General features: G+C 38.9%; 1 protein-coding gene across 2 annotated transcripts in view; it reads right to left on the bottom strand.

The window, feature by feature from the left end:
• F8 (coagulation factor VIII) overlaps positions 1 to 20,538 on the bottom strand; it is a 148,528-nt gene that overhangs the window by 62,976 nt on the left and 65,014 nt on the right. For both annotated transcript variants that reach the window (XM_077888609.1, XM_077888608.1), the window contains exons 11-13: positions 17,511 to 17,725; positions 15,258 to 15,408; positions 8,344 to 8,553 (exon numbers count right to left, since the gene is read on the bottom strand). In XM_077888609.1, coding sequence (XP_077744735.1) covers positions 8,344 to 8,553; positions 15,258 to 15,408; positions 17,511 to 17,725 — 576 coding nt within the window. The remainder of the gene's footprint in view (positions 1 to 8,343; positions 8,554 to 15,257; positions 15,409 to 17,510; positions 17,726 to 20,538) is intronic.

Genomic DNA, 20,538 nt, shown 5'->3' with positions numbered 1-20,538 from the left:
CCCTGGTCCCAAGCAAGTACTGTATTAGTAGTTCTTCTCCTCTATTCCCAGATAATGAAAAAATACTACTTGGTACCATTGTACTACAGGTCATCAGGTGAAATCCCCGGCACCTAAACAGTCCAACAAGGGTAGTGAAAGTGGTTATCGCATTGCTGCTATTGTGGTACATCTGTCTGTAATCACAAGAAAGGTCTGTGATTAAAAATGAATAGATACTGGGATAAAAATGGAGAAATGTAATTAACATATACAATAGTGGAGAGTTTTTTTTCGAAGCTCCTATTTATTTGAGGGAGGGAGAGAGCATGAGTGAGGGGGCAGGGGCAGAGGGAGAGGGAGAAGCAGACTCCCCTTTGAGCAGCGAGACCCATATCGGATTCGATGTCAGGACCCTGAGACCATGACCTGAACCAAAGGCAGATGTTTAACCGACTGATTCACTCAGGCACCACCAATAGTGGAGAGTCTTAATAGTCCCACAGAAATCTTTTTTTTCTTTTTTAAAGACTTCATCTTTTTATTTTAGAGAGAGACAGAGAGCATGGGTGCATGTGAGCTGGGGGAGGAGCAGAGGCGGAGGGAGGAGGGGGAAGAATCTCAAGCTGACTTGGCACAGAGCACAGGGCCCAGCATGGGGCTTGAACTTACCACCCTGAGATCATGACCTGAGCCGAAACCAAGAGAAGGATGCTTAACTGAGCCACCCAAGCACCCTCACACAGAACTCATTGATGATGATAATGACTTAATTCTTTTTTAAAAAATATTTTATTTATCTATTCATGAGACACACAGAGAGAGAGGGGCAGAGACACAGGCAGAGGGAGAAGCAGGCTCCATGCAAGGAGCCCGATGTGGGACCCGAACTGGGAATCTGGGATCATGCCCTGAGCCAAAGGCAGGCGCTCAACCACTGAGCCACCCAGGTGTCCTGATAATGACTTAATTCTTGAAACTTTATGTAGGCTAGCTATTATTGCTATACAACATAATGGCACACGTTCTTAGAGTGGGATTGCCTGGGTTCAAATCCTAGCTCTGCCATTTACCAGCTGTGTGATTTTGAGCAAGTCAACTGAGCTCTCTGAGTTCCAGTTTTCTCATATGTAAATGAAGCCAATGCATCTGCCCTATCATATAAAGTATTCAAATCACATAACACAATGACTAGCTTCCACTGTCACTGATTTGCAGAATAAGAAATCACAAGGCAAAAAAAAAAAAAAAAAAAGAAAGAAAGAAATCACAAGGCAGAAGGACTCAGGTTTAGGATACACATAAAATTCCATTACAGTGCTAGCAATATTAATTCTTACTATGGACAGGATTGTTCAAGTGAAGGAACTTCATAGCGGTAAAGTAGATGCATAAACATAAGTAAAAAAAAATATACCTTTACCAAGCTACCCATCAGGTACCTTAATAGCCTCTTCATCTTGCATGACATTTGCAAGCAAAATCTTAGCTAAATCCAGCTTTCCCTCAAAGGGAAAACTTTCCCCAAAATATATTTCCATAGAGACCTCTAAGATAATGGGATGCCCACAGAAAAGGTTTTTATGGTCAAATTAATGCACATTGCACTCTATGTGCAGCCTGATAATCAATCAAATGGGAAATTAGAACACATTTTCTACATACAAGGATTCAGAAATTCTACCTCTAAAGGAGCCACTCTCAAGAAGTGATGGGAGTGTGTTTTCTACCAAAACAAAGGAGTATATTGTATATTAAAAAAAATAGAACGACAGGAGATCCAGGAAAGAGACACCTATCCTGAAGGAGGATGAACAAAAGTCCCAAGTTAATAACTGATACTCAGTCAGTCCTAGAAAGAACCAGCCCAGAAGGGAGGAAGATGCATGGGTCCAGGAGATCAGTTTCTATGTAAAAAAGAATATATGTTGTATAATAAAGCTCTTGAAAAGAGAATAACTAAAGGGAAAATATTATAATATAAACAGTAAAACATTTAGAAGTTCCTGTTAAACAAGTAATAAAAACAAGAAATGAAATCCTATTTGATTTCATAGTGAACATTTACATAGTCCTAACGATGTGATTTCACTAAAAATAGAGACATAACTATATCATAAGTTTGTGGATTTGGAGCCTAAATTCATGACATTTAAAGCATATTTTTGGTGGCATAAAACTATTTAGGTCAAAGGATACGAAGATACACATTTGAAGGGGTACATGCACCCCAATGTTCATAGCAGCATTATCCACAGTAGCCAAACTATGGAAAGAGCCCACATGTCCACTGACTGACAAAGGGATAAAGAGGATGTGGTCTATACACAATGGAATGTTACTCAGCCATCAGAAAGAATGAGAGCTTGCCACTTGCAACAACATGGATGGAGCTAGAGGGTGTCATGCTAAGCGAAATAAGTCAGTCAGAGAAAGAGAAATACCATGTGACTTCACCCATGTGTGGAGTTTAAGAAACAAAACAGATGAACATAGGGGAGGGGGAAAGACAGAGAGATGGAGACAAACTATAAGAGACTCTGAACTCTACAGAGAAACTGAGGGCTGATGGAAGGAGGTGGGTGGGGGCTGGGGGCTGGATGGGTGATGGGGATTAAGGGGGGCACTTGTTATGATGAGCACTGGTGATGTATGTAAGTGGTGAGTCACTGAATTCTACTCCTGAAACCAATGTTACCCTCCCTATATGCTAACTAACTAGAATTCTTTTTTTTTTTTTTTTTTTTTTAGAATTCAAACAAAAATTTGAAGGAAAAAAAAACTGATACTGGGTCAGAGTAGACCAGGATAGGAGCTGAAATGAATAATTTAAATAAGGCGTTTTTTTTTTAATTTTTTAAAATTTATTTATGATAGTCACACAGAGAGAGGGAGAGGTAGAGACACAGGCAGAGGGAGAAGCAGGCTCCATGCACCGGGAGCCCGATGTGGGATTCGATCCCGGGTCTCCAGGATCACGCCCTGGGTCAAAGGCAGGCGCCAAACCACTGCGCCACCCAGGGATCCCTAAATAAGGGTTTTGATTCTTAAAATTCTACTGTTATAACTTGGACACAACCAGTTCCTTCTTTTTTCTAAGGAGGACAGTAATTGAGAAAAGAGAAAATGAAACTCCACAAACAGGTTTGAAATGACATATACCAAACTCTGAGAAGGGCCTGGGATTGGCAATAGAGATCAAGGAGGACTGTGGTTATATCTGTATTTGCTGAAATTTTATAACAAGAAGTAAAAGTTAATTTAAAACATAATGATTGGGACACCCGGGTGGCTCAGCGGTTTAGCACCACCTTCGGCCCAGGGCGTGATCCTGGAGACCCAGGATCGAGTCCCACGTTGGGCTCCCTGCATGGAACCTGCTTCTCCCTCTGCCTGGGTCTCTGCCTCTCTCTCTCTCTCTCTCTCTCTGTCTCTCATGAATAAATAAAAAAATTTTTTAAAAAGGAATAAGATGCCCACCCAAGTTTCAGACTTGGTCAGCACTACACATATATAGACCAGTCTCCTGCCTCAGTGATATCACCAGGACTTTCAGTGAACTCATTATTTTTGTAAGCTGTTAGACATCTTGGAATTAGTTTTCATTAAAGTAACCCAGAGAGACAGAGCCCAGCTGATCACAGGTAGATCGGAGCACACCTCAAGCTCCAATAGACGAGAGCTCTTAGTCACCCATGGCTAGCACGTAATATGTATACATATATATCACATTTTCTTTATCCATTCATCCATCAATAGACACTCAGGTTATTTCCATATCTTGGCTCTCGTGCATGATGCTGCAATAGCCACAGGGGTGCACATATCTTTTTGAAATCATTATTTCACTTCATTTGGCTACATCCTCAGAAGTGGTATTGCTGGATCATATTTCAGTTCTACTTTTAATTTGTGAGGAACCTCATATTGTTTTCCAGACTGGTCGCACCAGTTTACATTCCCGTCAACAAAGCATGAGGGTTCCCTCTTTTCCACATCTGCACCAGCGTTTGTTATCTCTAGTCTTTGATAACAGCCACCCTAACAGATGTGAGGGAAATCTCATTGTGGTTTTGATTTACATTTTCCTGATGATTAATGATGCCGAAGACCTTATCATATACCTACTGGCCATTTGTATGTCTTTTTGGGAAAAATTCAATGGTATCCCTTGAGTTCTGCTTTCTTTGTTCTTTTTTTCTCAGACTGGGTAATTTCAAAAGACTTGTAATTGAATTCACAGATTCTTTCCTCTGTTTAAGTCTGATGCATTCCGCCCCCCATTTCATTCATTGTATTCTTTAGCTCCAGAATTTTTTGAATGATTTTTCTTTTTTGAACTTATTTGTTAATAATGTATTATTTTCCCAATTTTGTTGAATTATCTGTTTGTGTTCTCTTGTATCTTGCTGAGCTTCCTTAAAATAATAAGTTTGAGCTCCTTTACAGGCAATCTGTAGACTTCCATTTCTTTAGGGTCAGTTATTGGAAAGTTACTGTGTTCCCCTGGTGGTGTCAGGTTTTCTTGTATGTGTGTGTGTGTCTCTCTGTGTGTGTGTGTGTGTGTTTCTTGTGGCCCTGCACTGATGTCTGCACATTTGAGGAAGCAATCACCTATTCTAGTCTTTATGGACGGACTTGGAATGACTTTCACCTGTGGGTGGCTCTAAGCGTGCTGTCTGGGTGGGGTTCAGCAGCTCCAGTGACAGGGAGGGCACAGTAGCATAATTTCTATGCAGCTCTGTCAGCTGTGGTCAATGTTAGTGAAGAATGGAAGGGGGTCCTTAGTGGCCAGTGCTGTGTCTAGTAGCAGTGGTGGTGAGAGTTGTTGGATTCTTAGGTGATGGAGGCTGCTGGGGTCCTCTTGTTCTCCTTTTCACCCACAGGGGAATGTTCTAGCTGGGGGATCTTTCTTGGTGCTGAGTCTTGGTGATGGTGCTGGTTTCTGGGGCAGAGGGGTGCATGCAGTAGTGGTCGTGTTAGTTTTCAAGGTGTAGACACTCAGAGTGGCAGTGCAGTCAGGGTCCTAGGCTCAGGCGTGCACGAAACTACCATGCTTCCTGGGTCTTGGGGCATAGGCACATATGCTGTGATGGTGTCATTGTGCAAAACTCAGGTATGCATAGATTACCCCCTGGTCTCTGGGGCATGCCACATTGCCTAGGCCCTGGTGGGTGGTGAGTACTGGCGGCAGGCTACAACAGCAGGATGGGCCCCAGGGATGACGGGGTACTGTGGTGGTGCCTCAGGCCCTGAGGAGCCGGGCAACAGTAGCGACTGAAGCCCTTGAGGATGGCAGGTGCCATGGAGGCAGGCCCAGGTCCCAGGGAGCAGGGCTAGCAGCATGTCCCTGGGGAGAAGATGCAGCTTAAACTCTGAGCAGCTCTTCAAGCTGGCTTCAGTATCTGTGAAGACTGTGGAGGTCTTTAGGTGGTGATTAGAGGTGCTAGAGTCCTCTCGTTTCCTTTCCTCATGAGAAGAAATCCCTCAGAGGGGATTCCCCGGTAGCATCAAGTTGCTCTAGAGTGAGGAGGGATGGAATTAGCAGACTTGCACTACAAAAAATGTTGAAGGGATATACTATCAATATAAGGACACAGGTGTAAAGTGTAAGAATGGAAAAATATATATTGCACAAACATTAACCAAAATTAATATTGTTAAGGCAATACATCTGAGACAAAGCAGGTGTTAGGGGCAAGAAGTACTACTTCAGACAAAGTAGGATATTTCATAATAAAAGGATATTTCATGATAAAATGGCTAATTTCATAAGAGTATATAACAATCATCAATAATTAATGCCGTGATTTTATGTTGCCTCACTTATTTTGACACAGTTATTAAAGAGAACAGAAACTGAACAATCATAGTTAAAGGTTTTGATACAGTTCTCTCAGTAACTGTAAGAAGCAGACAAAATATAAGTAAACCTACGAGGACTTTAACAACATAATAGAGCAAAACTCGACATACATGACAAATATGTAACAGTCCACCACAACTTCAGAAAGCATATTCATTTGAAGGGCAATTGGGTCATGAGCTAAAGTAAATCATATGCTGGGCATACAGCAACGCTCAACAAATTTTAAACCAATAAAACCATATTGAATAGGTTATGTGACCACAGTGAAGTAAAAATGAGAAATCAGCAACAGAGGGATAATTAGAAAATACCTATATGTGTAGAAATTTAATAAAAGACTTTTAAATATCTGTGGGTAAAAGAAGAAATTACAATGGAAATTAGAAAATATTTCAAACCCGGTGATAATAAGAATATGATTCACTAAAAAAAAAAAAAAAAAGAATATGATTCACTGAAACCTGTGATGTGTGGTGTGTTTTTTCCCCTCTGCTATTAATAGTTTTATTCAAAAGTAAGGCACAAAAACAGGTATAGGTATAGGGATTGGAAAAGAAAAACTGAAATGGTCAAAATTTACAGTTTAATTGCCTACATAAAAAATCTTATAGGAATCTAAAATAATTGCTAGATCTTACTACTGAACTTATAGCAAGGTTGCAAAATACGGGGTCAATAAACAAAAAATGTCTATTCCTTTGTGTGTATGTTATCTAATAAAACTTTATTGATCAAAACAGGTGATAAATGTCCTGACTAGTTTCCTTTTTTATTTTTTATTTTTTTTATTTATTTTTATTTATTTTTTTTTTAGTTTCCTTTTTTATTAAGATATAATTGACCTGGGGCACCTGGGTGGCTCAGTCTGTTAAGCATCTGCCTTCGACTAGGGTTATGATCTTGGGGTCCTGGGCTCAAGTTCCATGTCAGGCTCCCTGCTCAGTGAGGAGTCTGTTTCTCCTTCTCCCTCTGCCCCTTCCCTCCCCTTGTGTGCTCTCTCTCTCTCTCTCTCAAATAAATAAAAAATCTTTTAAAAAGATATAATTGACAGAGATGATTGTTTACGTTTTAGGTGTACAACGTGTTGATTTGATACCTTAATATATTACAAGATGATCAGCACCATAGCATTAGCTAGCACTTGTATCACTTTATATAATTATCATTTCTTTTTTTGTGGTGATGTGTGGTTAAAGCAGAGTGTGAAGTGAAAAATGATGGACTGAGACCTGCCACAAAATGGATGAATCATGAAGTCATGAAATATTCAGAAGCAGCAAATGCATAGACACAGAAAGTAGACGAGTGGAGGTGTTGGGGGAAATGGGTACCTGAGTGCTTACTGGTAAAGGGTCTCTGTGGGGTGATAGAAATATTTTGCAATTACACAATAGTAATAGTTGCACAACACTGTGAATGTACTGGAAGCAAGCGAACTGTACACTTATAAATGGTTAAAATGGTGAATTTTACATCAATAAAATGAACAAAAGGCATCAGACTTTACCATGTTGGACACAGGAAATCTTCTCTAGCGGCTTTAGCTTCAGCTTTGTCATTAGTGAAATTATATTAAAATTTTTTCCCTCAAGTCACATAAAGCAGAGTTTTAATTTGTCTTTAGAATTTAAGTGGTCACCAAAATAACTTAAAAGCCTCTCAAAATACTGATATTTAAAATATTCTTTTTTCTGCTTATACACACAAACATACACATACAGGCACTTTCTCTCTTTGGTTTAGACAATTACAATCATGTTACACATACTGTCTCATTATCTTTTGTACATATTAGATTCATTAATTTAAAAAATAATAAGAAGCTAGTATACACAGGAACTATAAACTTTAGGGATACACTGATGAGTAAGATAAACAAGGGCTCTGTCCTCAGAGTTTGCCAGCCACATCCAACTTGAAGGCTTCCCAGTGGCCTGAGAGGTGACAATGTGCTTGCAAAGGCTTCTAGGTGGTACTTATTAAACAGTACCAAAGTTCACAAAGTGCCCAGAATCATATTTAGCTCCACATGTTAATTGCATCTATACATGTTTATTCACCACTATAGTTTAATAAACACACTTACAATTTTGACCAATGGTAAGTAAAGGCACTTTTTAAAGGAAAGACTTTAAATATTTGATATGCTGCCATCATTAAAATGCCTTGCAATAACTAAGACCACTTGAACCATTTAGTATTTGCCCACACATGAGCATATACATGGCTACTGAAGTGATCACAGCTGTTAGTGAGAGAAGATTATAAATATAAATAACTATGTTACCTGGGTGTCTCAGCTGGTTGGGTGCTCAACTCTTATTTTCAGCTCAGGCCCTGATATCAGGGTCATGAGATTGAACCCAATGGTGTGCTCCTTACTCAGCGCAGAGTGTGCCGAGGACTCCCTCCCTGTCACCCTCTGCCACTCTCTCCTGTTCTCTCTCAAATAAATACATAAAATCTTAAAATAAAGAATAATATAAAGAACTAACCTGGGTTTTCCATTGACATGAAGACAGTTTCTCCTGAGAATGGGAAGAGGGTAAGTGTGTCTTCATAGACCATTTTGTGTTTGAAGGTATATCCAGAGAAGAAGACAGACAGGAAGTCAGTTTGTGCTCCAACACTTAGAATGTACCAGTACGCCACCTCATGCAAACAAACTGACAGCTGCAAGTTGTCAAAAACATAGCCATTGATGCCTGAAAAAAAAAAAGGAGAACAAGATGTTTTAGCTGTATCCAGATTTATTATTTGAGGTTGTTAAGATATGATCATAAATAATTATATGTTATGCCCATTACCTTATTCCCAAGAAGAGATATTGCATTATACTTTACAAAAAAATAGGTTGTTAATACTTGATCAGCTAGGTCCCAATCCCAAACCAAGAAGAATCATAGAACTTGACCCTTCATGAAGAGGGAGGAAATGCTACTCTTTAGTAGCATGGTATTGATTTATACAAATGGAATACTGGCTGCCAATTAGATAAATGTATTATATCAATGTTAAACTTTCTGAATTTTATAACTCCATTTGGTTACGTAAGAGAATATCTGTATTCATAGGAAACACACAATGAAGTATTAACAGATAAAAAGACAACTTTCATTTGGGGAATATAAATAATAGTGAAAGGGAATAGAAGGGAAGGGAGAAGAAATGTGTGGGAAATATCAGAAAGGGAGACAGAACATAAAGACTCCTAACTCTGGGAAACGAACTGGGGGGGGGGGTGGAAGGGGAAGAGGGTGGGGGGTGGGGGTGAATGGGTGACGGGCACTGAGGGGGGCACTTGATGGGATGAGCACTGGGTGTTATTCTGTATGTTGGCAAATTGAACACCAATAAAAAATAAATTTATTATTAAAAAAATAAAAGTAACTCTATAGAGAAAAAAGAGAATGATAAAGCAAATATAGAAAAATATTAAAAATTAATGAATCTGGGGAAAGGGTATATGGGAGTTCTCTATACTATTTTTTTTTATTTTTTATGAGTTTTTTTTTAATTTTTATTTATTTATGATAGTCACACAGAGAGAGAGAGAGAGAGAGAGAGAGAGAGAGAGGCAGAGACACAGGCAGAGGGAGAAGCAGGCTCCATGCACCGGGAGCCCGACGTGGGATTCGATCCTGGGTCTCCAGGATCGCGCCCTGGGCCAAAGGCAGGTGCTAAACCGCTGCGCCACCCAGGGATCCCCTCTCTATACTATTTTAGTAGAATTTCTGTTAAGTTTGAAGTTATTTCTAAATAAAAAGCTAAACAAAAGTAACACGGACTTTATAAAGGGAATTGTTTCTGACAGCCTCTTCTATACATCTATCCATCCACCAATTCAATAAACATTTGTCTATTCTGCACGGTGGTGGTCCAGAAATCAACTAAGCAATGCTCAGACTCTAGCTTAGTACAACTAATCGAGAGTCAAAATTTCTTGCCTTAAAAAGCATTAAAAGATATTATAAATCTATTGTAATTAAAGGTGTGATAATATGCAGGTTTAGATGAATATATCAGTCAGAATATAGAGTCCAGAAAGAGACACAGATATAAATGGGAATTTAATACACCATAAAGGCAGCATTTCAAACAGGTAGCAAAACAGAATGAGCTATTGGTAAATGCTGATGGGAAATATTTCTATTGATAGGGAACCACAAAGACCCTGAATAGCCAAAGCAATCTTGAAAAAGAACAAAGTTGGAGGCATCACATTTCATGATTTCAAGCTATGTTACAAAGCTGTAGTAATTAAAGCAATACAGTACTGGCATAAAAATAGACCTATAGACTAATGAAGCAGAATCAAGAGCCCGGAAGTAGATCCTTAACTAATATTTGACAATGTAGTCAAGAATACTCAATGAGGTGGGCACCTGGGTGGCTCAGTCAGTTAAGCTCTGCCTTTGGCTCAGGTCATGATCCCTAAATAAAATAAATAAAATTGAATAAAAAAAATAAAATAAAATCCTAAATAAAATCTTCAAAAAAATGTTAAGAATACTCAATGAGGAAACGGTAGTATCTTCAATAAATGATGTTGGGAAAACTGGATAACCACATGGAAAGGAATGAAATTGAACCCTTACATTACACCCCACACAGAAATTAACTTGAAATGGATTAAAGACTTAAACAAAAGACCTGAAACTGTAAAGTCCCTAGAAAACATAGGGAAAAAGCTCTTTGACATTGGTTTTGGCAGTGATTTTTTGGATATTACATGAAAAGCAAAAGCAACAAAAGAAAAACTAATAAGTAGAGTTATATCAAACTAAAAAGCTTCTCACAACTAAAAAAAAAACAATAAACACCATGAAAAAACAGCCCAAGGAATAGGAGAAAAATTTGCTAATCATTTATCTGATAAGGGGTTAATATCCAAGATATATAGAGAACTCATATAATTCCATATCAAACAAATCTGATTTATAAAATGGGCAGAGGAACTGAATAGAATTTTTTCCAAAGACATGCAATTAGTCAACGGGTACGTGAAAAGGTGCTCTGCATTAACCATCAGGGAAATGTGACCATCAGTGAAATAAATCAGAGAAAGCCAAATACTGTACGTGGAATCGAAAAAGGCTGAACTCATACAACCAGAGTAGAATGGGTGGTGGCCGGGGTGGGGGATGCGGGAAATGGGTAGATGTTGGTCAAAGGGCACAAACTTCTAGTTGGAAATGGCTCTCTTTCCTGGCCCTGCTCTAAGGGTGGGCTGCATGCCCACAGGGGGAGTGCTTCTGGGGCACCCCTGACCCAAGGCTCAAGTTCTCCAAGTTTTAGCAATTATGTATAGAACTTCTAGAAATATTCATGGGCAGGTTTTTGTGTGAACCTAAGTTTTCATTTTTCTAGGGAAAATACCCAGGAGGTGTACTGCTGGATTATAGGCTAAGTACATGTTTCATTTTATTTTTGCAAAGATTTTGTTTATTTATTTGATAGAGAGAGAGAGAGAGAGAGAGAGAGAGAGAGAGAGAGCTTGAGCACAAGCAGGGGGAGTGGCAGGCAGAGGGAGAGGGAGAAGCAGGCTCCCCTCAGAGCAGGGAGCAGCTCGATGCGGGGCTCAATCGCAAGACTCTGGGATCATGACCCGAGCCGAAGGCAGATGCTTAACCCACTGAGCCACCGGGTGCCCGGATGTTTGACTTCATAAGAAACTGCCAGACTGTCTCCCAGAGTGACTATACTACTTCACATTCCCACCAGCAGTGCGAAGGCTCCTGTTGCTCTGCACTCTTGCTAGCATATTTAATATTGTATGTTTTATTTCAGCTATTAAATTAGCCTCTCACCGAGGCTTTTTTAAGTAGTCTCCATGCCAAGCATGGAGCCCAATATAGGGCATGAACTCATGACCCTGAAATCGAGACACAGCGGAGATTAAGAGTCAGACACTTAAATGCTGAGCCACCCAGGCGCCCCCTCACTCAGGTTTTATTTTTTTATTTTTAAAGATTTTATTTATTTATTCATGAGAGACCGAGAGAGAGAGAGAGAGAGAGAGAGAGAGAGAGAGGCAGAGACCCAGGCAGAGGGAGAAGCAGGCTCCATGAAGGGAGCCCGACCCGGGACTCGATCCTGGGATTCCGGGATCACACCCCGGGCTGAAGGTGGCGCTAAACCGCTGAGCCACCCAGGCTGCCCGCACTCAGGTTTTAATATGCATTTCCTTAATATCTGATGATGTTGAGTATTCTTTCAGGTACTTATTTACATTCCATATATCTTCTTTGGTGATGTGTCTCTTCAAATCTTTTGCCCATTTTTAAGTTTCTTTTTTTTTGTTTGTTTGTTTGGTTTTTTTATTGCTGACCATGACCATTCTGATATGTGATTTGCAAATACTTTCCATTGATCTGTAGCTTGTCTTTTCATTCTCTTTAACAGTATCTTTTGTAGAGCCAAGTTTTTTATTTTGATGAAATTCAATTTATCAATATTTCCCTTCTACGGATTTTTAAAAAAGATTTTATTTATTTGACAGAGAGTGAGAGAGCACAAGCAGGGGGAGCAGCAGACGGAGAGGGAGAAGCAGGTTCCCCCACCCCAAACAGAGAGCATGATGTGGGGCTCCATTTCAGGACCCTGGGATCATGACCTGAGCTGAAGGCAGACACTGAACCCACTGTGCCACCCTGGCGCCCCTGGATGTTGATTTTAATGTCATTTATCAGAAGTCGTCTTCTAACTCTAGGTCTTGGTTCTACATTATACATTTAGATCTATGATCCATTTTGAGTTAATCTTTGTTTAACTGTGAGGTTTATGTCAAGGTTCATATTTTTGTATATGGTTGACCAATTGTTCTAGAACTATTCGTTGAAAAGACTACCCTTTCTCCATTGCATTGTTTTTGTCTTTGCCAAAGATCAACAGGCCATGTATATGTGGGTGTATTTCTACACTATTCTATGTCACTGATTTTTGTCAATACAATGCTATCTTGATTGCTGCAGCTTTATAGTAAGTCTGGAAATCAGGTAATATGAGTCTTCCAACTTAATTTTTCTTTTTTTTATTTTTTTAATTTTTCTTTTTCAAACTTGTTTTGGCTTATTCTAGTTTCTTTGCCTTTCCATATAAATCTTATGATATGCTTTTCTCTATCAAATAAGAAATCTTACTTAGATTTTACTAAGAATTCCATTAAATCCTTAGATCTATTTGGGGAGGGCTGACATCTTTACTGAGTCTTCCAATCTGGGAATATTGTAAGTCTTTCAACATTGTATGTTTTTTAAATTTTCTTACATCAATGTCTGGCAATTTTCAGTGTATGGATTTTGTACATTTTAGATTTGTGCCTATTTGAGCTATTGTAAATGGTATTTTTGTCATTTATGTTTCTAATAGTTTGCTGTTGGCATATAGAAATATGGCTGACTTTGGTATGTTGACCTCACATTCTGCAATGAAGCTAAACTCACTTACTAGTTCTAGGAGTTTTCTTGTAGAGTTCTTGAGGTTTTCTATGCAGATAATCATGTCATATTTGGTTTCATGTCTTCACTTTAATAGGCATGCTTTTAAATCTTCTGGTTTCCTTCCCCAATTTACCCACTGCCAACTACTTTTCAGAGTTCTCAGCTGCTTCATGCCTTCTGTTACAGATTTGTTGTCATTCAGTGGGATAGACAGGGTAACATGTGCTTATTTCATCTTAACCAGAACCAGAAGTCCAAATGGCATTATTTTTAGTTTTAATGGTTTCAATCACATTGGTTTCAAAATACTGTACTAGTTATACAGTAGCATTAAATAAGAATACCCTCATACTTAAAAGCCCACTGGTAATAGCTGTCTTATAATTCTGCCAGTCTGATAGGTATAAAGTGTTAGAGCACGGGTATTCTATTTTGCAGTTTCCTGTAGTGAGATTGAATTTTTTGGGAAAGATTTATTTATTTTTGTGGGGGGGGAGGGCAGAGAGAGATGAAAGGGAAAAACTGAAATAGACTCCGCACTAAGCTGGGAGCCTAACATGGGGCTTGATTTCACGGCCCTGAGATCATGACCTGAGCCAAAACCAAGAGTTGGATGCTTAACCAAGTAAGCCACCCTAGCATCCCTGAGAAAGAAATTTTTTAATCACATTTTTGACCATTCTGATTTGTGTGTATATATTCTGTAATAGGTTTAATTGTGCTTCTGCCCAAGTTCATATGTTGAAGTTCTAACCTCTAGTGTCTCAGAATGTGACTGTACTTAGACATAGGGTTTTTAAATAAGTAATTAATTAAAATGAGGTGTTAGGGTGGGCCCAAACCCTATATGACTGCTGTCTTATTTTTTTTAAGATTTACTTTATTTATTTGAGAGAAAGTGGGGGCAGAAGGAGACAGAGAGAGAGAGAGAAAGAGAGAGAGAGAGAGAGAGAGAAACAAGCAGACTCCCTGTTGATGGTAGAGCCAATGCTGGGCTCAATCCCCAGACCCTGAGATCATGACCTGAGCCAAAGGCAGATGTTTAACTGACTGAGCCACCCAGGTTTCTTCCAAAAAAGTGCATTAACATTTTTTTTATTTTAGTTTTAAGTAATCTCTACATTCAATGAGGGGCTCAAACTTACAACCCTGAGATCAAGAGTTGCACATTCTACCAACTGGGCCAGCCAGGCACCCTGAGTACATTTTATATTAATGATGGATTATGCATATTTGGGTAAGTGAAAGTTGTGTCTGATTTAACCTTTATTTTTTTTGATTTTTTTATTTATCCTTTAAAAATAAAGTTCTCTCAGTATTTGATGCCTTCTATAAGAAAAAATATATATACATTATATGATCATATTTATGCATTTATATAAATTTGTATATGTTCATATATAACAATATTTTAAAAGATTTATTTATTTTAGAGAGAGTGTGTGAGAGTGTGGGGAGATGGGCAGATGGAGAGGGAGAGAAAATCCCAAGCAGATTCCCTGCTGAGTGCAGAGCCTGACAAGGGCTTGATCCCAGGACCCTGAGATCATGACCTGAGCGGAAACCAAGAGTTGGATGTTTAACCGACTTGAGCTACCCAGGCATCCTCACGTAGCAATTTTTTAAAAAAATATTTTATTTATTTATTTGACAGAAAGAGAGACGGAGAGACAGAGCATGTGTGCACACAAGCATGGGGAGCAGCAGGTAGAGGGAGAGGAGAGAGAAAGAGGCAGGTTCCTCCCTGAGCAGGGAGCCTGATGCAGGGCTCGATCCCAGGGCTCCGGGACCATGATCTCAGCCGAAGGCAGGCACTTTACTGACTGAGCCATCCAGGCGCCCCACAATTTTTAAGAAAATATGACTCTTGCATGCCATATAAATTAATCCACTTTCTGGACATCATTTTGGTGGCTTCAATTTTCTTTTATCCATTACCCACTGAATTTGAGTGCTGCTTTACTTACTGTGCATGATGTTAGAGAGTTGGAACTCTGGGTCATGGGGCTGCACTACATCTGCATTGGGGAGGAAGCGCTGCATATTCTCTGTGAGGTACCAGCTTCGATTCTCATCAAATACAGAAAACAGGATGACATTTCTCTTGTCTGACATCATCTGTTAATTATACATATTGAAAAAAAGAAATGCTATTAGTATTGTCCCTTAAGAATTAGTAGTCTACATGGAAGTGATGGCACGCATGTGAGATAGCTGTATTGAATCCTTTGGTTCAATTCCAATTTCTCCCGAGGCTCACTATTATGTACATAGCAGGGCCACGGAGTATGTGGGTGCTACAAGCAGTGGGTAATACCTTTAGAGCAAATGTATCCTCAGGGCAAGAGGGTGACTAGACCCACTAAACTTAGTTTCTTCTGGACCTAAGGCTATATGCCTGCTGAGGTTCTAGTACAGTCTGTACCTCATTTCGCCCACGTTCAGATTAGTGGATTCTCATTCTCTAAAGATGCAAGTGATTATTCAGTGTTTTTCTTAAATAAGTTACTCAAGTCAAGCAAGATTAATGCCTTTCCTAAACTTCCATCTGGCAAGTACCTTTCCACAAAGCAATCAATCTATAAAAAATTAAAAATAGAAAACAGAAATCAAATAACAAAGTTAAAATGGACCATAAGATGTCAACTAACACTAATATCTTAAGTTTTCTTTTTAAAAAGTTTAAAGTTCTTTTCAGAAGAGCAGTTTGTATATGAACTGAAGTTATGAATTAGTCACGTACTAATTGAATGTGTTAAAACTTCATGTATAAACTTCATTAATATGTATAAATTTCATTTGGCATAACCTAGCACTACAGAAACCAAAATGCTGAGGGGAAGAGATTGGAAAATATAGAGGTACATTTCAGTCCTCTTCCAAAAAGCTGAGAAAAACTATAATTAGGAAACATTTGTCAGGACAGATACTTGCTCAAATTTTTTTTTAAATTTTTTTGATTTATTTATGATAGGCACACAGTGAGAGAGAGAGGCAAGACACAGGCAGAGGGAGAAGCAGGCTCCATGCACCGGGAGCCCGACGTGGGACTCGATCCCGGGTCTCCAGGATCGCGCCCTGGGCCAAAGGCAGGCGCCAAACCGCTGCGCCACCCAGGGATCCCCTACTTGCTCAAATTTATGTCTTTTTGGGTTTCCATGCCACATGTTTTCAAATTCACGTGTTTTCCTCTCTAAACCAAGGAAATGTTTTCAGAGTAGTAAAAATTCTATGTAATATAAATAACCAAACTGACATGTAGTCAAGCCTCAGCAATATGGCAATGAGTTATTCTGATCTAAGCAATGAGTTTTTGAGAAGCATTAAGTTTTTCTTTCTTTTTTTAAGAAAGGGTTTTATTTATTTATTGGGTTGGGGGTGATAGAGGGAGAGGGAGATAGAATCCTAAGCAGACTATGCACTGAGTACAGACCCTGATGTGGGGCTTGATCTCACGACTCTGAGATCAGGACCTGAGCCAAAATCAAGAGTTGGACGCTTAACCGACTGAGCCACCCAGACATCCCAACTTTAGGCTTTCCTTATTCAGAGAATTTAACTTTATTTTTTTAAAGCAGTATAAGTGCTCTAAATTCTAAGCATTTCTGAAATATTTTATATCTTTCCCTGTATTTTGCTCAACAAATATTTATTCAACTTCTACTACATGCTAGATACTGCAGGTATGTTAATTTTGAGGTGTCTCTGAGTCACCCATGATGAGATGTCGAGGGGAGAAGTCTACACTTTGATATAGATCTGTGGGTCATCTAAAATGAGTGATAGTTCAGCATGTAAAAATGAGCAAGATCACCTACAGAAAGTGGAAGTTTAAATTTTACAAAATTTTTATTTATCTAAGTAATCTCTACACCCAATGAAGGGCTCAAACTCATGACCCTTGGATAAAAAGTCAGATTGCTCTTTCAACTGAGCCAGCCAGGCACCCCCAGAAAGTGAGATTTTAGACTGGGAATGAGTATTATAGAAATATTCTAGAGCCCATGCTCTCCTATCTAGCTAGCAGGCAAGTTTATTAAACTAAACTAAATTCAATAACAGCTGTGAGAAACCTAGCTCATTTCTTTTATTGGCCAATACTGCAGGCTATTATATTTTCTGCAGGCTATAGGGGGATGTACGCTGAGAGTATAGGAAATATCTGGAAGTTCATATGCATAATTAGTCCATCAAACCGAGAACTTGAAAAGAGAACTCACCTGGTTTCCTCTTTGATCTACAGATTCTTTGTAGCAGATGAGAAGAGGGCCAATGAGTCCTGAAGCTAGATCTCTCTCCAGATTAATGAAGCTTGAGTAATATCGGGTCAGGCACCGAGGATCTGATTTAGTTGGTCCATCTTCTACGGTCACTGTCCATTTATACTTGAATATCTCTCCCGGCAGAATTGGCATATCTTTCAAATGTTTCACACCTACCCACAAAATATCTTGATTAGAGTATAACAAGCCACATATTGGTAAATCATGTTGTTATTTCAAGGGCTTTACGAATTTTTATTTTATTTTATTTTATTTTATTTTATTTTATTTTATTTTATTTTATTTTATTTTATTTTATTTTATTATTTATTCATGAGAGACACAGAAAGAGAGAGGTAGAGACACAGGCAGAAGGAGAAGCAGGCTCCATGCAGGGAGCCCAACGTGGGACCCAATACCGGGACCCCAGGATCACGACCTGGGCCGAAGGCGGCGCTAAACCGCTGAGCCACCTGAGCTGCCCTACAAATTTCTGTGTACATGTGGAGTTTGTCAATAAATTGAAACTAAGTTTGCACCTAGTATAAGTTTAAGGTTCACACAATTGTTTTATAATAAAAGCGAGTTGAGGGATTCAAGTTATATTACAAATCTACAGGGATCAAAACAGTATGGTAGCAGCACAAAAACAGACATAAATCAATGGAACAGAATAGAAAACCCAGAAATGAACCCACCACTATATGGTCAATTAATCTTTGACAAAGCAGGAGGGAATATCCACTGGAAAAAAAGACAATCTCTTCAACAATGGTGTTGGGAAAACTGGACAGCCACATGCAGAAGAATGAACCTGGACCACTTTCTTACACCAGACATATTCAAAATGGATTAAAGACCTAAATGTGAGATAGGAATCCATCAAAATCCTAGAGGAGAACACAGGCAGCAACCTCTAAGGTCACCTATAGCAGCTTCTTATTAGATATGTCTCCTGAGACAAGGGAAAGAAAAGCAGAAATGAACTATTGGGACTTCATCAATATAAAAAACTTCGGCACAGCAAAGGAAACAGTCAACAAAACCGAAAGGCAACCTATGGAATGGGAGAGGATATTTGCAAATAACATTTCCGATAAATTGTTAGTATCCAATTGATAGAACTTATAAAAGTCAATCAACACCCCCCAAAAAACGAATCATCCAATCAAAAGATGAGCAGAAGACATGAATAAATATTTTCCCAAAGAGGACAGCTAGATGGCCGACAGACACATGAAAAGATGCTCATTGTCACTTATCATCAGGGAAATACAAATCAATACTATAATGAGATATCCTTCATACCTGTCAGAGTGGTTAAAATCAACAACACAAGAAACACCAGGTGTTGGCAAGGCTTCAGAGAAAGGGGAACCCTCTTACACTGTTGGTGGTTATGCAAACTGTTGCAGCCACTCTTGAAAACAATATGGAGGTTCCTCCAAAAGTTAAAAGTAGAACTCCCCTACAACCCAGCACCTGCACTAGTAGGTATTTACTCAAAGAATACAGACATAGTGATTTGAAGGGGCACACACACCCCAATGTTTATAGCAGCAATGTCCTCAACAGCCAAAATAGGGAAAGAGCCCAAATGTCCATTGACAGATGAATGGATAAAGAAGACATGGTGTGTGTGTGTGTGTGTGTGTGTGTATAAATAAAATGGAATATTACTCAGCTATCAACAAGAATGAAATATTGCCATTTGCAACAACGTGGATGGAATTAGAGGGTATTATGCTAAGTGAAATAAGTCAGAGAAAGACAAATACCATATGGTATTTCTCTCATATGTGGAATTTAAGAAACAAAACAAGCAAAGGAAAAAAAAGAGAGAGAGGCAAACCAAGAAAAAGACTCTTAATTATGGAGAACACACTGATGGTGACCAGAAGGGAGGTGGGGGGGAATGGGTGAGACAGGTGATGGGGACAAAGGAGGGCACCTGTTGTGATGAGCAAAGGGTGATGTATAGAAGTGTTGAAGCACTATATTGTGCACCTGACACTAATATAGCACTGTATCCTAACTGGAATTTAAATAAAAACGTAAAGGAACTAAATAAATAAGAACTGAATAAAAAGTTTATATCTTGATAATCTGTAATTCATTTAATTTTGTTCAAGGTACATTGTTTTCAAATGCCTTATAAATTTCTTATACAAAAAAAAGGTCAGGGGTGGCCCTGGGTGGCTCAGCGGTTTGCATCACCTTCAGTCCAGGGCATGATCCTGGGGACCCGGGATCGAGTCCTGCGTCGGGCTCCCTGCATGGAGCCTGCTTCTCCCTCTGCCTGTGTCTCTGCCTCTCTCTCTGAGTCTCTATGAATAAATAAATAAAATCTTAAAAAAAGGGCAGTCCAGGAGATTTTTTCTAGTATGTTAGAATTGAAATGAGCAGGTCTGTCCACTATTACACAGAAACAATAGATAATAATATTATTAAATGTTTATAATAAATTAAAATCTATGAAGAAAAAAATCTCAAGTGCTTAAAAAATAGACCTCAAAACCAGAGTAGTAAGCTATAGTTGATAACCCAGTTGATCATGAGAATTTCGGGCATGAATATATGCCAAGGGACTGCTTACTGAACTTTTAACTCACATATTGTATAAAGAGGTGCAGTATCTAAAATATGCTGCAATGAACATAGAGGTGCATGTATCTTTTCAAATCAGTGTTTTCATTTTCTTTGGGTAGATATTCAATACTAGAATTATTGGATCATATGGTAATTGAATTTTAAATTTTTTGAGGAACCTCCATACTGTTTTTCATAGTGGCTATACCAATTTACATCCCCACCAAGAGTATATGCAGGTTCCTTTTTCTCCACATCTCACCAACACTTGTTATTTCTCTTCTTTTTTATTTTAGGCCTTCTAACAGGTGTAAGGTGATTTCTCACTTGGGTTTTGATTTGCATTTTCCTGATGTTTAGTGATGTGGAGCATCATTTCATGGGTCTGTTGGCTTTC

Source organism: Canis aureus, chromosome X (genome assembly GCF_053574225.1).
Source record: "Canis aureus isolate CA01 chromosome X, VMU_Caureus_v.1.0, whole genome shotgun sequence".
Taxonomy (NCBI): Eukaryota; Metazoa; Chordata; class Mammalia; order Carnivora; family Canidae; genus Canis; species Canis aureus.
This window is presented reverse-complemented; position numbering and strand designations above follow the sequence as displayed.